The sequence below is a fragment of the Cherax quadricarinatus genome, chromosome 11 (genome assembly GCF_038502225.1).
Source record: "Cherax quadricarinatus isolate ZL_2023a chromosome 11, ASM3850222v1, whole genome shotgun sequence".
NCBI classification, from domain to species: Eukaryota; Metazoa; Arthropoda; class Malacostraca; order Decapoda; family Parastacidae; genus Cherax; species Cherax quadricarinatus.
In genome coordinates, this window is record NC_091302.1 from 5371429 (window position 1) to 5389097 (window position 17669).

At 39.3% G+C, this 17669-nt stretch overlaps 1 protein-coding gene across 5 annotated transcripts in view; it reads right to left on the bottom strand.

Moving 5' to 3' along the window:
• Positions 1-16405, bottom strand: part of LOC128687647 (cytosolic carboxypeptidase-like protein 5) — a 133495-nt gene extending 117090 nt beyond the window's left edge. For 4 of the 5 annotated variants that reach the window (XM_070083917.1, XM_070083919.1, XM_070083918.1 and 1 more), the window contains exons 1-2: positions 16269-16405; positions 2331-2537 (exon numbers count right to left, since the gene is read on the bottom strand). In XM_070083917.1, the coding sequence (XP_069940018.1) occupies positions 2331-2415 (85 nt within the window). In that variant the 5' untranslated portion in view covers positions 2416-2537; positions 16269-16405. The remainder of the gene's footprint in view (positions 1-2330; positions 2538-16268) is intronic. The other variant, XM_070083920.1, reaches the window with a different exon arrangement.
• Between the last annotated feature and the right edge of the window lie 1264 nt (positions 16406-17669).

Here is a 17669-nt window from a genome sequence, read left to right on the forward strand (position 1 = left end):
TTTTCGTGTGCGCATTTGGGACTAGTCCCTTTTAGGATTTTCCAAGTGTATATTATCATGCATCTTTCCAGGGAGTACACATCAAGGGACTTCAACCATTCCCAGTAATTTAGGTGCTTTATTGTACTTATACATACCATGAAAGTTCTCTGTATATTCTCAAGGTCTGCAATTTTGCCTCCCTTGAAAGGGGCAATTAGAATACAGCAATATTCCAGCCTAAAGAGAACAAGTGATTTGAAGAGAATCATCATGGGCGTGGCATCTCTAGTTTTGAAGGGTCTTATTATCCATCCTATCTATTTCCTAGCAGATGCAAAGATACATTGGTATGATCTTTTAAAATGAGATTCTCTGACATTATCACTCCTAGGTGTTTCACATTATTTTGCTCTATTGTGTGGCTGGAATTTGTTTTATACCCCGATACAGTTTTTATTTTCTCGAGTTTCCCATAGTGGAGTAATTCAAATTTGTCTTCTTAAATAAACTTCATATTGCTGTCTGTGGCTCATTTAGACTTGGTTAATGTCTGCTTGGGGATCTGTATCGACTTTGATGCAGTGTCTTCGTGGGGGTATAAAAAAAAAATTAATTCAGAGGATGGACGAGAGGCTGTTGATGTCATCTGAATATTTATGAGAGAATGGAGCAGAACAAGATGACCAAAAAAGTATTTAAATCCAATGTGGAAAGGAGGGATAGGGGAAGTCATCCAAGAAGGAATGAAAGGAGGGTGCGAAGAAGGTTTTAAGTAATAGAGGTCCGAGTATCCAGCATGAGTGTTATGTTATATTAGTGAGTGGAGACAAGTGGTTTTATTATTTGATGTGCTGTTAAGAGTATGAGCAAAGTAACATTTATGAAGGAATTCAAGGAAACCAATCAGCCAGACTTGAATCCTGAAGGTGGGAAGTACAGTGCCTGCACTTTGAAGGAAGAGTGGGGATATTGCAGTTCAGAGTCATTTGAATTATGATGTCTGTGCACTTCTGGCAAGAGAGCTACTGAATATATGACACTGATTTTTTTTTTTTTTTTGAGTCACCCCGTCTCATTGGGATATGGTCACAGGGTACCTTGAATATCGGCTGAAATTCGTTCCAGAAGGCTGTTCAAGTGCCATTACCGAACGAATTTGTTCCCATAAGGAATAAATTCGTAAATTAGATTAATCCGTTTCAGACCCCCAAAAATACACTTATAAAAATACACTTATGTAATTGTTCGAGCTGGAAGCTGTTCGAAATTCGAGGTACCACTGTATTATGTATATGTAATTTTTATGAGTTTCAAAAATTATAAATGAATCATACTTATTCCATTACTGTATATCACATTTCTTAATGCACAGTACAGTATGTGCCACTTGGCTGGTAAGCATAAAGTAATATCAACAGTTGGTCTATATACTGTTTAAATTTTTTCAAGTCTAAATAAATAATATCTCAATGTCTCAGAGGAGAGCCACTTCATATGGCATAATTTTCACAGGACTACCAATGGAAACTATGTTAGAACAGGGCTGGTAGTGAATTCTTTTTCTTGCCGACAAGTTGAATTTCAAAAAGGGGAAAATATCCCCACTAGCGAAGCCAAAAGGAAAGGGAAAGTTAGGAATATTTAGAATCAATTGAAGAAAGGGGGAAAAAGAAAGACCCAATTTCTTGGATCAAGAGCCCTCCACTGCTGCAAGGTATCCCCCTCGAAGGGCTGACTGGTCAAAGCCTGGGCTGTAATTACTGGGTGGAGCATGGAGCTTCCATTACGTCTTGTGCTGAATTATTCACAGTAGTCCAACACTTTATAAGAATAACAATAACATCACTTATATTAAACACTTCCTTAAATAGGGTACATAATAAGTTTTATGTGAACTCTATTTGCAACATTTTCCATAACTAAGAGTCACAGATTTTGTTAATGGGAAAATGTATGAAAAATTTAAGCAAATTAATTGAAAGTGCTGAATTATAAATTTTTAAATTGGGCTAAACAAATTAAAGTACAGTAATTACAATGATCTAAATGAGATTATTAAAAAGATTCTGAAAATGAGACAAATGCTATGCATTAAAATAAGCTTCACAGAATTACAGATTAAGTTTAACTAACTGTATGTGATAATTGCTGATACTTGTATCACAGACCTCATTCAAAATCAAAATGTAACTTGTAAATACACCTATCCTTTACCTTATTTTTTTTTTACTGATCAAATGTCACCAGCCACTTTTCAACAAAACACAGAATACTTCTACTAGCTTTCCTGGTTTACTCATAATTCTAATTTAATTAAATATGAAAATTTTTCAACAGCAGATACTCACCTGGCGGATCAATTTTTTCAACTCGAGCCAAGTTCCCGCACTCAAATTTTGAAGTAAAAGTGAAGGGCCCAATTGTTACCTCCATTTCTGCTCATAGGAGGGAAGGCCTTCTGTTAAGAATTTAAATGTCGTCTTGGAGAGGCCAGCAATTTTCACTGTACAATCAGTAACAGTGCTGGCCAAATAATTTCTTCACCTTACATGATGCTGTAAAAAAAAAAATAAACTCACTGAAGTTTTTTTGCAACTCACTGCATATACCATAGTGAGTGAGTGAGTGAGTGAGTGAGTGAGTGTGTGTGTGTGTGTGTGTGTGTGTGTGTGTGTGTGTGTGTGTGTGTGTGTGTGTGTGTGTGTGTGTGTGTGTGTGTGTGTGTGTACGTACTCACCTATTTGTACTCACCTATTTGTGGTTGCAGGGGTCGAGTCCTAGCTCCTGGCCCCGCCTCTTCACCGGTTGCTACTAGGCCCTCTCTCTCCCCGCTCCATGAGCTTTATCAAACCTCGTCTTAAAACTGTGTATGGTTCCTGCCTCCACTACGTCATTTTCTAGGCTATTCCACTGCCTTACAACTCTATGACTGAAGAAATACTTCCTACTATCTCTCTGACTCATTTGTGTCTTCAACTTCCAATTGTGGCCTCTTGTTTCTGTGTCCCCCCCCTGGAACATCCTGTCTTTGTCCACCTTGTCTATTCCACGCAGTATTTTATATGTCGTTATCACGTCTCCCCTGACCCTCCTGTCCTCCAGTGTCGTCAGGCCGATTTCCCTTAATCTTTCTTCATAGGACATTCCCCTTAGCTCTGGAACTAACCTTGTCGCAAACCTTTGTACTTTCTCTAGTTTCTTGACGTGCTTTATCAAGTGCGGGTTCCAAACAGGTGCTGCATACTCCAGTATGGGCCTGACATACACGGTGTACAGTGTCTTGAATGATTCCTTACTAAGGTATCGGAATGCTGTTCTCAGGTTTGCCAGGCGCCCATATGCTGCAGCAGTTATCTGATTGATGTGTGCTTCCGGAGACATGCTCGGTGTTATACTCACCCCAAGATCTTTCTCCTTGAGTGAGGTTTGCAGTCTTTGGCCACCTAGCCTATACTCTGTGGTCTTCTGTGCCCTTCCCCTATCTTCATGACTTTGCATTTGGCAGGATTAAATTCGAGAAGCCATTTGCTGGACCAGGTGTCCAGTCTGTCCAGGTCTCTTTGAAGTCCTACCTGGTCCTCATCAGATTTAATTCTCCTCATTAACTTCACATCATCTGCAAACAGGGACACTTCTGAGTCTAACCCTTCCGTCATGTCGTTCACGTATACCAAAAATAGCACTGGTCCTAGGACCGACCCCTGTGGGACCCCGCTCGTCACAGGTGCCCACTGTGATACATCATTACATACCATGACTCGTTGTTGCCTCCCTGTCAGGTATTCTCTGATCCATTGCAGTGCCCTTCCTGTTATATGCGCCTGATGCTCTAGCTTCTGCACTAATCTCTTGTGAGGAACTGTGTCAAAGGCCTTCTTGCAGTCCAAGAAGATGCAATCAACCCACCCCTCTCTCTCTTGTCTTACTTCTGTTGGGGTGAGGTTTGTGATATGGGGGTTGGTGGCAGAGGGAACAGTGAGTGGGTTGTAGTATAGGTTGCTCAGTTGCGTTGGGAATGTCGCGGATGGAGTCTTTTGGTGGGAGATTCTGTGGGGTGCGTTTGCCCTTCCTCCTGTGTCTGGGTCCTGCTCATTTTCATTGCTTCTCGTTCCTCCTTGCGTCTCTGTACCCGTGTGTGTGTGTGTGTGTGTGTGTGTGTGTGTGTGTGTGTGTGTGTGTGTGTGTGTGTGTGTGTGTGTGTGTGTGTGTGTGTGTGTGTGTGTGTGTGTGTGTGTGTGTGTGTGTGTGTGTGTGTGTGTGTGTGTGTGTGTGTGTGTGTGTGTGTGTGTGTGTGTGTGTGTGTGTGTGTGTGTGTGTGTGTGTGTGTGTGTGTGTGTGTGTGTGTGTGTGTGTGTGTGTGTGTGTGTGTGTGTGTGTGTGTGTGTGTGTGTGTGTGTGTTTGTTTATATGCATGTACTCATCTAATTGTGGCTGCAGGGGTCAAGTCATAACTCCTGGCCCCATGTGTATACTTACATGTGCATGTGTGCATATACAGTGGTACCTCGAATTTCGGCCATAATTTGTTCCAGAAGGCTGTTCGAGTGCCATTACTGAACGAATTTGTTCCCATAAGGAATAATGTAAATTAGATCAGTCCATTTCAGACCCCCAAAAATACACTTACAAAAATACACTTACATAATTATTCGAGTTGGGAGCTGTTCGAAATTCGAGGTATCACTGTATCTACTTTAAATTAGCTCTGGAAAGGTTATCAACAATGAGAATCACTAAGAATATGGTAATTAAAAATGTTGATGAATTAAAGCAAAGTAAGTCTTCAGGATGGGGTCATGGCATGGATACAGGTCATTCCACAGTCACTAAAAAAAGAGACATAGCCCCACTCCACAAAAGTGGCAGTAAAGCAACTGCAATGAATTACAGACCGACAGCAGTGATGTCCCACATAAAAATCTTTGAAAGGGTTGTAAGAAACACAATCGACACCTACTTAGATACCAGTCAGTTACACAAACCAGGGCAGCGTGGGTTTAGAGTGGGTAACTCCTGCCTGTCCCAACTACTGGACCATGAAGGCCTTTAAATTGCTTGTTCTCTCTAGGCTGGAATACTGCTGTACACTAACAGCAACTTTCAAAGCAGACAAAATTGCAGCCTGGAGAATGTACAGAGAACTTTCATGGCAGTAACAAACATTGACTGGCACACTGAGCTAGGAATCTATACAGACATTGACGAATGTATTAATAATTTTCTAAAAAAGACCCAATATCTCTATAACAAGCACTGCCCTAAAAAAACTAAACAGATGACAACTAAGAGACTGAACAGTCCCTGGCTAATACCCAGCATTCTCAAATCCATAAATACAAAACACCTCTATGAAAAACAGTACAGAATGGATCACATAACCAGAGACCAAACAAAATGTTACTCGTCAATCCTAACCAGCCTGATAAGAAGGGCAAAAAAATTGTATTATGAGAACAGATTATCCAACTTACGAGGTGACATAAAAAAGACCTGGAAAACCCTATCAGAAATTCTAGGAACAAAAAAGATAACCAGGATTGCTGGTTTCTTTTTCTGTCTCATAAACACGCTAGATAACAGGGATATCTTGCTACTCCTACTTACACTTTGGTCACACTTCACAGACACGCACATGCATATATATATATATACATACATCTAGGTTTTTCTCCTTTTTCTAAATAGCTCTTGTTCTTCTTTATTTCTTCTATTGTCCATGGGGAAGTGAAAAAGAATCTTTCCTCCGTAAGCCATGTGTGTTGCATGAGGCGATTAAAATGCCGGGAGCAATGGGCTAGTAACCCCTTCTCCTGTAGACATTTACTAAAAAAGAGAAGAAAAACTTTATAAAACTGGGATGCTTGAATGTGCGTGGATGTAGTGCGGATGACAAGAAACAGATGATTGCTGATGTTATGAATGAAAAGAAGTTGGATGTCCTGGCCCTAAGCAAAACAAAGCTGAAGGGGGTAGGGGAGTTTTGGTGGGGGGAAATAAATGGGATTAAATCTGGAGTATCTGAGAGAGTTAGAGCAAAGGAAGGGGTAGCAGTAATGTTGAAGGATCAGTTATGGAAAGAGAAAAGAGAATATGAATGTGTAAATTCAAGAATTATGTGGATTAAAGTAAAGGTTGGATGCGAAAAGTGGGTCATAATAAGCGTGTATGCACCTGGAGAAGAGAGGAATGTAGAGGAGAGAGAGAGATTTTGGAAAATGTTAAGTGAATGTATAGGAGCCTTTGAACCAAGTGACAGTAATTGTGGTAGGGGACCTGAATGCTAAAGTAGGAGAAACTTTTAGAGAGGGTGTGGTAGGTAAGTTTGGGGTGCCAGGTGTAAATGATAATAGGAGCCCTTTGATTGAACTTTATATAGAAAGGGGTTTAGTTATAGGTAATACATATTTTAGGAAAAAGAGGATAAATACGTATACAAGATATGATGTAGGGCAAAATGACAGTAGTTTGTTGGATTATGTATTGGTAGATAAAAGACTGTTGAGTAGACTTCAGGATGTACATGTTTATAGAGGGGCCACAGATATATCAGATCACTTTTTAGTTGTAGCTACACTGAGAGTAAAAGGTAGATGGGATACAAGGAGAATAGAAGAATCAGGGAAGAGAGAGGTGAACGTTTATAAACTAAAAGAGGAGACAGTTAGGGTAAGATATAAACAGCTATTGGAGGATAGATGGGCTAATGAGAGCATAGGCAATGGGGTCGAAGAGGTATGGGGTAGGTTTAAAAATGTAGTGTTGGAGCGTTCAGCAGAAGTTTGTGGTTACAGGAAGGTGGGTGCGGGAGGGAAGAGGAGCGATTGGTGGAATGATGTAAAGAGAGTAGTAAGGGAGAAAAAGTTAGCATATGAGAAGTTTTTACAAAGTAGAAGTGATGCAAGGAGGGAAGAGTATATGGAGAAAAAGAGAGAGGTTAAGAGAGTGGTGAAGCAATGTAAAAAGAGAGCAAATGAGAGAGTGGGTGAGATGTTATCAACAAATTTTGTTGAAAATAAGAAAAAGTTTTGGAGTGAGATTAACAAGTTAAGGAAGCCTAGAGAACAAATGGATTTGTCAGTTAAAAATAGGAGAGGAGAGTTATTAAATGGAGAGTTAGAGGTATTGGGAAGATGGAGGGAATATTTTGAGGAATTGTTAAATGTTGATGAAGATAGGGAAGCTGTGATTTCGTGTATAGGGCAAGGAGGAATAACACCTTGTAGGAGTGAGGAAGAGCCAGTTGTGAGTGTGGGGGAAGTTCGTGAGGCAGTAGGTAAAATGAAAGGGGGTAAGGCAGCCGGGATTGATGGGATAAAGATAGAATTGTTAAAAGCAGGTGGGGATATAGTTTTGGAGGGGTTGGTGCAATTATTTAATAAATGTATGGAAGAGGGTAAGGTACCTAGGGATTGGCAGAGAGCATGCATAGTTCCTTTGTATAAAGGCAAAGGAGACAAAAGAGTGCAAAAATTATAGGGGGATAAGTTTGTTGAGTGTACCTGGTAAAGTGTATGGTAGAGTTATTATTGAAAGAATTAAGAGTAAGACAGAGAATAGGATAGCAGATGAACAAGGAGGCTTTAGGAAAGGTAGGGGGTGTGTGGACCAGGTGTTTACAGTGAAACATATAAGTGAACAGTATTTAGATAAGGCTAAAGAGGTCTTTGTGGCATTTATGGATTTGGAAAAGGCGTATGACAGGGTGGATAGGGGGGCAATGTGGCAGATGTTGCAGGTGTATGGTGTAGGAGGTAGGTTACTGAAAGCAGTGAAGAGTTTTTACGAGGATAGTGAGGCTCAAGTTAGAGTATGTAGGAAAGAGGGAAATTATTTCCCAGTAAAAGTAGGCCTTAGACAAGGATGTGTGATGTCACCGTGGTTGTTTAATATATTTATAGATGGGGTTATAAGATAAGTAAATGCGAGGGTCTTGGCAAGAGGCGTGGAGTTAAAAGATAAAGAATCACACAAAGTGGAAGTTGTCACAGTTGCTCTTTGCTGATGACACTGTGCTCTTTGGAGATTCTGAAGAGAAGTTGCAGAGATTGGTGGATGAATTTGGTAGGGTATGCAAAAGAAGAAAATTAAAAGTGAATACAGGAAAGAGTAAGGTTATGAGGATAACAAAAAGATTAGGTGATGATTGGATATCAGATTGGAGGGAGAGGGTATGGAGGAGGTGAATGTATTCAGATATTTGGGAGTGGACGTATCAGCGGATGGGTCTATGAAAGATGAGGTGAATCATAGAATTGATGAAGGGAAAAGGGTGAGTGGTGCACTTAGGAGTCTGTGGAGACAAAGAACTTTGTCCTTGGAGGCAAAGAGGGGAATGTATGAGAGTCTAGTTTTACCAACGCTCTTATATGGGTGCAAAGCATGGGTGATGAATGTTGCAGTGAGGAGAAGGCTGGAGATGTCACGTCTGAGGGCAATGTGTGGTGTGAATATAATGCAGAGAATTCGTAGTTTGGAAGTTAGGAGGAGGTGCAGGATTACCAAAACTGTTGTCCAGAGGGCTAAGGAAGAGTTGTTGAGGTGGTTCGGACATGTAGAGAGAATGGAGCGAAACAGAATGACTTCAAGAGTGTATCAGTCTGTAGTGGAAGGAAGGCGGGGTAGGGGTCGGCCTAGGAAAGGTTGGAGGGAGGGGGTAAAGGAGGTTTTGTGTGCGAGGGGCTTGGACTTCCAGCAGGCATGCGTGAGCGTGTTTGATAGGAGTGAATGGAGAAATGGTTTTTAATACTTGACGTGCTGTTGGAGTGTGAGCAAAGTAACATTTATGAAGGGGTTCAGGGAAACCGGCAGGCCGGACTTGAGTCCTGGAGATGGGAAGTACAGTGCCTGCACTCTGAAGGAGGGGTGTTAATGTTGCAGTTTAACCCTTTGAGGGTTTTCGTCGTACTAGTACGTCTTACGCGTAGGGGTTTTTGACGTACTAGTACTCATAAATTCTAGCGGCCTCAAATCTAGTGGGAGAAAGCTGGTAGGCCTTCATATGAAAGAATGGGTCTATGTGGTCAGTGTGCACAGTCTAAAAAAAATCCTGCAGCACACAGTGCATAATGAGAAAAAAAAAACTTTGACCATTTTTTTTAATAAATCAGCGACTTTGCAGTGTATTTTCGTATGGTATTTATTGTTGTATTCTAGTTTTCTTGGTATCATTTTATAGAATGGAAGACATATTACTGAAATTGAGATGATTTTGACTGGTTTTACAATGAAAGGTGCCTTGAAATTGAGCTCAAAGTAGCAGAAATGTTCGATTTTTACCAAACTTCAAAAGTAAACAAATCGTGCCAAGCGTGCAATACACGTCAACTGGTGAGTCTAATATTCTTTCACAAGTGCACCAATAATATTTATACCATTTTTTACACTAATGCAGTAGTCTGCATAACAGTAAATCTTATATTTTTTGTGAGAATAAAAATTCAAAGTGGAAAGCAAAAGAATATAAGAGGGGCCTTGAGACGTGACTAATGACTAGAGGAAATGTCATTTTAGTGCCAGGAATGTCTATCTTGTTTATTCTGGACCCTATTCGGAAATTGGCACCTTTTGAAATTTGTGTGAAATTGGCAAAATTGCTAAATTCTGACCACTGTACTGGATAGTTGAATTTATAAATGGGTGGTTTCTTGCACCCATTCGATAGAAAAAATGGAGTTCTAGCGAAATATTCATGTTTTTTGTCGACTAGTACAGTGAAATTGGCTGAAAATGGGGCTCAAAGTGGGCAAAATCGCCGATGCGTAAACATCGCCGAGACTGCTAACTTTGCGAGAGCATAATTCCGTAAGTTTTCTATCAAATTAAAAACTTTTGGTGTCGTTATGATCGGGAAAAGATTCTCTATCTTTTCATAAGAGAAAATAATTTTTTTTTTTTTTTAAATTTGGCCGACCCTGAGAACGAGTTTCGGAGAGGGCCTGTCGACCCTCAAAGGGTTAAAAACTGTAGTGTAAAGCACCCTTCTGGCAAGACTGTGATGGAGTGAATGATGGTGAAAGTTTTTCTTTTTTGGGCCACCCTGCCTTGGTGGGAATCGGCCAGTGTGATAAAAAAAAAAAAAAAGATAACACGAAATAGCGAAATTAAATTAACAAAAGCAGATGAACCCCAACTCCCACCAACAGAAACAGCAAACAGACTCAATGATTTCTTCTCCACTATAGGAAAAAACCTTGCCAATAAAATCCCAAGCACAGATACCCCACCAAATGACTACCTCACTGGCAACTACCCGAACACACTGTTCCTAGCTCTGACTAACCCATATGAAGTCTCCCTTATTATCAACACACTAAAAAACAAGGCAGGAGATCTAAATACCTTACCAACCTTTATATACAAAAAAGTGTCACAAGTGCTATCACCAATCATTGCAACACTCTTTAACAAATCCACTGAATCCTCTACCTTCCCTACAGTTCTCAAAATAGCAAGGGTCACCCCGATCCATAAAGGAGGAGACCAAACCGAGTTGAATAACTATAGGCCAATATCCAACTTACACCCTCTCTCAAAAATCTTCGAAAAATTAATTCATAAATGAATGTACCCCTATCTCATCTCCCAAAACATACTCAACCCCTGCCAATTTGGTTTCAGGCCTAATAAAAATACAAATGATGCTATTATACACATGCTAAAACATATATACACTGCAATAGAGAAAAAAGAAATCCCACTGGGGATCTTCATTGACTTACGAAAAGCTTTTGATACAATTGACCATGACTTGCTCCACATAAAATTGCCTCACTATGGTATAAGAGGGCACTCCCTCAACTACCTCAAGTCATACCTCAGCAATAGAAGCCAATATGTGTACACAAATGGGGCAAACTCTTCCACACAACCAATTACAGTTGGTGTCCCACAGGGAAGCATCCTTGGCCCTCTTCTCTTTCTCCTATACATAAATGACCTACCAAATGCTTCGCAATTACTCAAACCCACACTATTTGCAGATGACACTACATACGTCTTCTCTCACCCGAGCCCAGTCATGCTAGCCAATACTGTAAATGCCGAATTACAGAAAATATCAACCTGGATGAGGACTAACAAACTTACACTAAACATTGACAAAACCTACTTCATTCAGTTTGGAAACAGAGCTGCAGATGTCCCTCTTAACATAATGATAAACGGATCACCTATCACAAAGCTAACAGAGGGAAAATTCTTAGGAATCCACCTTGATAATAGACTCAAATTTCATACACATATACAACAAATTTCTAAGAAAATTTCCAAGACCGTAGGCATACTATCGAAGATACGTTACTATGTTCCACAGTCAGCACTCCTGGCCCTGTATCACTCTCTTATTTACCCCTATCTCACCTATGGAATTTGTGCATGGGGCTGAACAACAATTAACCACCTCAGACCACTAATTATCCAACAAAAGGCTGCAGTCAAAATGATAACAAATTCCCACTACAGGCAGCACACTCCTCCAATATTCAAAACACTTAACCTACTCACCATACAAAACATCCATACTTATTACTGCACCTATTACATACATAGAACACTTAACTCTGATATTAACCCTCCCCTCAAACATCTGCTTGCCAACCTCAACAGAACTCATGACCATAACACAAGACACAGATCACTCTTTGATGTTCCTCGTGTCCATCTTACGCTATGCAAAAACTCAATGCACATAAAAGGCCCTAAAATGTAGAACTCATTACCTGTAAATATAAAAGAAACACTACCTGTTTATAAATTCAAGTCTCTTCTCAAAGATCACTTACTCACCCAAAACCAAATAAATACTGAATAACTGAACCTTATAAATTGTATATCCTAAATGTTTCTCACGATTATATCACATAAATGTTAAACCTAAGATCCAATCTAACTTTGTTATTTTTTAAATACACTACCTAACAGAATACTCCATTCTACTGAATGTACAGCAATGCATGCAACCATATGACCTGTCTTTGTAATACTCATTTGTGCTTTATAGTTATCTGTTTACAATAATGTTTTATCACTGATTACATCATTGCTTAGTTAATCTTAAGTTAATTTTAAGCCTGCCTGTAATGCTATGCATATAAGTGGCTTTGGCATGCTACTCTTACTTGTATTTTTTTGTACCTCTGTATGTATGCTACAAATTATAAAATAAAATAAAAAAAATAAAAAATAAAGCACCTAAATTAATAGGAAGTCCCTTGATTTGTACTTCCTGGAATGCAGGCAAGAAAGGTACATGTTAATACATATACACTTGGAAAGTCCTATTGGGACTAGTCCCAAATCTGCACATGAAAATCACTCCCTACATAAGCAAGTGACTCAGCAGGCAATGCAACATCCCCCCAATGAAAACCAGGGGTGCCACAAGTATGCTAAGAGATAACACAATAACTGTCAGGGGCCCAAGACTATTCAACTGCCTCCCAGCATACATAAGGGGTGATTACAAATAGACCCCTGGCTGTCTTCAAGAAGGCACTGGACAGCCATGTAAAGTCAGTACCGCACCAGCGGGCTGTGGTTTGTGTGTGGCCAGCAGTAACAGCCTGGTTGATCAGGCCCTGACCTACTGTGAGGCCTGGTCACAGACTGGGCAGTGGCGTTACTGACCCGGCAGTGGCGTTACTGACCCCTGAAACCCTTTCTAGGTATACTCCAGTTATCTCTAGGCCCTAGTGAATTTTTTCAGGGGTTCCTAAAAACTGCAGGATGGAACCTAATGAACTACTAACTAACTTTTTTAATATACTCTCTCTCTTCCAGCAAGTATAATGTTGGAGATGGGGAACATGGATTACGAATTACTTATTTTTAAGAACTACATACGTAGTTTAATTTATTAACAGGTTACAAAATAATTCATAAGTATACAATAAATAAAATTTAATTGTCCAACTGTAAGAGTGAGTGGAACTAGGTTATGAATTTACAATACAATAAAATGCAATACAATTCATCTGAAGATTACTGCAGCAGACTTGGATATAAAAAGTAAAATACAATGATTATTCTATGTGGCAGACACGGAGATAAGAAGTTAAACACCATGATTATTCTATGTAAAATTCTCAGTACAATAGCTATGAAGGGAATTAAACCATATGGTACAATATATAGGAGTAGAAAAAACAGTGGAAATAAAAAGTATAGGAGGATGAATAATGGATGAAAACTCAACAAGCAAGTTTCAAGATGTGTTCGAATATGGAATACTGGTGTCATAAATCCCATTAAAGGAAAGAGGTGCTTTTTTAGCATGAACTTTGATGCAGTTGCCAGACAAAGACTCTTCAGAATCTTCTACTGAGTTTTTACAAAGGTTGAGTCATACATGATCCTAAGGATATCAAAAATATTTGTATTTTGTATAAGGGCTATAAGTTCTGTTGCAGCTCTCTAGGAAGTTTCAGAGTTGGGTTTATATTTTCATTGGTTGCCCTCTATATGTAGTATGTACAGTATGAGTGAATATTTTGCATGTTGAGCAAAACTATTTTGGGTTTGTAAAAACTACTGACAGTTTACACTGTATCAATCCCTGCTTCTCGGTGTATGGAGAAGAGACATTGCCCAAAAACCGGACGATGAAAGAAAAGGGCACAGAAATCCTTTCAAAAATAAACAAATAGAAGCTATAAGTTTCCAAATAGACCAAGTGGACCCTCCTTGCCAAGCCCCAGCAGAATGGGATGCCTACACCCTCACCTGAATTCAACCACCAGTTTCCCACCAAAACCATTAAAGAAATATCCAGAGAGCAGAAAAATGGAGCTGGCTAAAATTAAGCTGATGAAAAGTGCCCCTCCTGTAACATGCCCAATGGGCAAAGTATGATGAGAACACGCGTCCAAGAGAATGGGGAAAAATTTGTCGCTTATGCAACAGCAAAGAAGTACAGACTGATAGCACTAATGTCCCAACTAAAATGTCCCAATGACAAGGTTCTGGATGCTCTATAAGATAAACAAAATGCAGATGTAGTATACACAGACTTTGCAAAAGCCTTTGACAAGTATGACCATAGTGTAATAGTGCACAAAATGCATGATAAAGAAATAACAGGAAAAATTGGTAGATGGATCTATAATTTCCTAATAAACAGAACACAGAGTAGTAGTAAACAGAGTAAAGTCTGAGGCAGCTATGGTGAAAGCTCTGTTCCACAAGGCACAGTACTCACTCCCATCCTGTTCCTCATCCTCATATCTGAGATAGACAGGGATGTAAGCCACAGCACCATGTCTTCCTTTGCAGAAGACACCCGAATTTGCATGACAGTGTCCTTCATTGAAGACACCGCAAGACTCCAGGCAGACATCAACCAAATCTTTAAATGGGCCGCAGAAAACAATATGAAGTGAAACGATGAGAAATTTCAATTACTCCGATATGGAAAACGTGAGGAAATTAAAACTATATCCGATAAACAAATTCCAACCACACAATAGGGCGAGAAACTAATGTAAAAGACCTGGAAGTGATCAAGTCAGTAGGATCTCACCTTCAAGGACCATAACATTGTATCAATCACATCTGCTAGAAAAACGACAGGATGGATAATGAGACCCTTCAAAACTAAGGATGCCAAGCCCATGATGACACTCTTCAGGTTGCTTGTTCTATCTAAGCTGGAATATTGCTGCACACTAACAACACCTTTCAGGGCAGGTGAAATTGCTGACCTAGAAAATGTACAGAAAACCTTCACGGCGTGCATAACTGCAATAAAACACCTAAATTACTGGGAACACTTGAAGTTCCTCAACCTGTACTCCCTAGAACGCAGGCAGGAGAGATACAAGATTATATATACAGTACTTGGAAAATCCTACAGGGGTTAGTACTAAACTTGCACATGAAAATCACTCCCTATGAAGCAAAAGACTCGGCAGATGATGCAACATCCCCCAATGAAAAGCAGGGGCACCACCAGCATAATAAAAGACAACACAATAGGTGTCAGGGCCCCAAGACTGTTCAACTACCTTCCAGCATACATATGGGGGATTACCAATAGACCCCTAGCTGTATTCAAGAAGGCACTGGACAGGCACCTAAAGTCAGTACTTGACCAGCTGAGTTGTAGTTCATACATCAGGTTGCGTGCAGCCAACAGCAACAGCCTGGTTGATCAGGCCCTGATCCACGATGAGGCCTGGTCACAGACCAGGCCACAGGGGCAATGACCCCCGAAACCTTCTCCAGGTATGCTCCATTATGCTCAGGTGAGAGGGAGATGTCCACATTTGATGAAGGTTGGCACAGAAGTCCCGATGATGTGATTGCCTGAGTCAATCTCTCGTATAAGTTTAACCTTTTGAAAAATGAGGTACGACACTTGTGGGAATAGCGCTTAGTTTTGATTGTAATAATTGAAGAGTGGTGGAGTGTGTTGTGTTGAGTAGTGCTAGATTGATTGATCATTTGTACAGCAGCTTTTTGTTGGGTTATTATTGGCTTTAGTTGATTTGCTGCAGTATTACTGTTACTTGAATTCCTAAATATAAGAATCCTATTAAGTTTTATTACAAACATTTTGGCCTACAATCTATTTGCTTAAACTGCACAATACATTTAGTATTAAGAGAATTTAAATAAAAAACCAACTGCTAAGCTCAAAATCCAGTGATAGAGTAAATATTAACTAAATAATACTATTCATGTGATATATTCTGAAGAATGCTGAAGCTATGTTAAAAATATTACATTCATATATTCATGGGGAAGTGCTAAACCTACAGGGGTCACAGTGCCTGATGGGTGAAGGAAAATCAAGTTTGATCCAAGGGAAGGGTAACTCCAATTTCTAGCATTAAGAGCCTTTGCATCACCTAGTCACCTCTTGACAAGATTTAATCATATTACTTAAATAAGATTATTATTACAATCCGAACTAAGCACTAAACCCACAAGGGTCATACAACACTTACTTAAATAATTCGAGTTATACATTCTGAAGGCTACAAAAAGAGTCGTAAAATATTAATAAAAATATTCATTAATTGTTAACTTGAAGGCTGATACACTACAGTAATGAGTTATTTAGTTGTTATAGAGGTGTGTTACTGGTAATTAACAGTAAATTTAGTGTTTATAAGACAAAACTGACAATGTTTACATCAGCTGACAAATCAGCTGGAGCTGATGTCAACAAATCAGCTGCTTAACAACACCGATGACAATTCAACGTTTTTCACTCTAATATTTTTTATTTTAACCACTTGCAATGATGCACGACGATCACACTCACACAAAACACACTGATAACTTACAAGGGTGCCATTTTAACAGCGATGTGCGCCATAAATATGTAAAAAAGTGAGGAGGAAATGGTTGAAGAACCCAGAGAGAGAGAGAAGAGTGAGATTACTGGAGAGTCCGAGAGATGGCACCACAACATGGCTTGGCTTCACTCTTATTAAATTGATTTTTTACCTTATTTGAAACACCCTACACTGTCATGCCACCGTTTATGTGTAATGATATAGATGGGATTATGACACATTATTGCCGTTATCGCAGATAGAGGCGTCTATCCTCTCAAATTGTAAAATAAAGGGGAAAAATAAGCCAGTGCAGTTTTTTTTTCAAAGAAAACTGTCACGTGCAAATTTTCTACGAATGTTGCGGAGAAACTAAAATTTTCATCATGAATGATTAGTAAGTAAGTAAGTAAGTAAGTTTATTCAGGTATACACAAATACAGTTACATAGAATTATCGTACATAGCAGCATATGTGTAGAGAACCTAGGATAACCCAAAAAAGTCAGACAGAGTGACTTATTTCCATTGGGATCCTTTTACCTTATTATTATAATATAAAGGTTATAATATTTTCTTATTATTCTACAATGAAGATAACATCTTATTATCATACTAAAAAGACTATCTACTACACTAGGGTCATTAAGACTATCTACAATACGAGGGTCATTACTAGGAATAAGGTAAAATTTACACGTATGTTAGCTAAAAAATAGAAAATCATTCCCCTCTCTTTCTGTAGCTACATTCATCAGACACCTTTTGGCACTCTTCTTGAACTGGTTCATGCTATGACTGGCTTTGACATGTGCGGGCAGTCTGTTCCATTCCTTTATTGCTGTACAATAAAAGGTGTTTGACGCCTGGCCAATGACTGTGGGTACTACAAAGTTGTGCTCTCTCCCCCTAGTACTATTGTGGAAAATTGCATTTATCTGAATGTAACTCATTATATACATAACAGAAAATGATAACAAAGATAATTATTATTTATCAGAGTTACACAGACAAGTAGGAATTTGGGACACCTAGGTCGCAAAAAATGTCCCCCTTCGATACCTACCACTGTCATAACCACAAGTTGCTCTGGACCTATTAATTAAATGAAATATACATACACCAGGAATACTGGTAAATATATAAATTTATGGACTGTATATTAAAAATTAAAGAATAATTATAGATATACACAATTACATAACAGAAAGAAAATATATCTTAATATCACTCACCAATCTGACTGGAGATTAATGTGTATCATACTCAGAAAACCTCACTCTAACTAAATCTATGAAAATAATGCTGGCCAGAATTACACACAAATCTAGAGAGCTTATCTGAGGTTCCTGGAGCTGTCTTGTCCAGTCGTCTGATATCTCATGTTATGCAGGAATGCACATCCACCAAT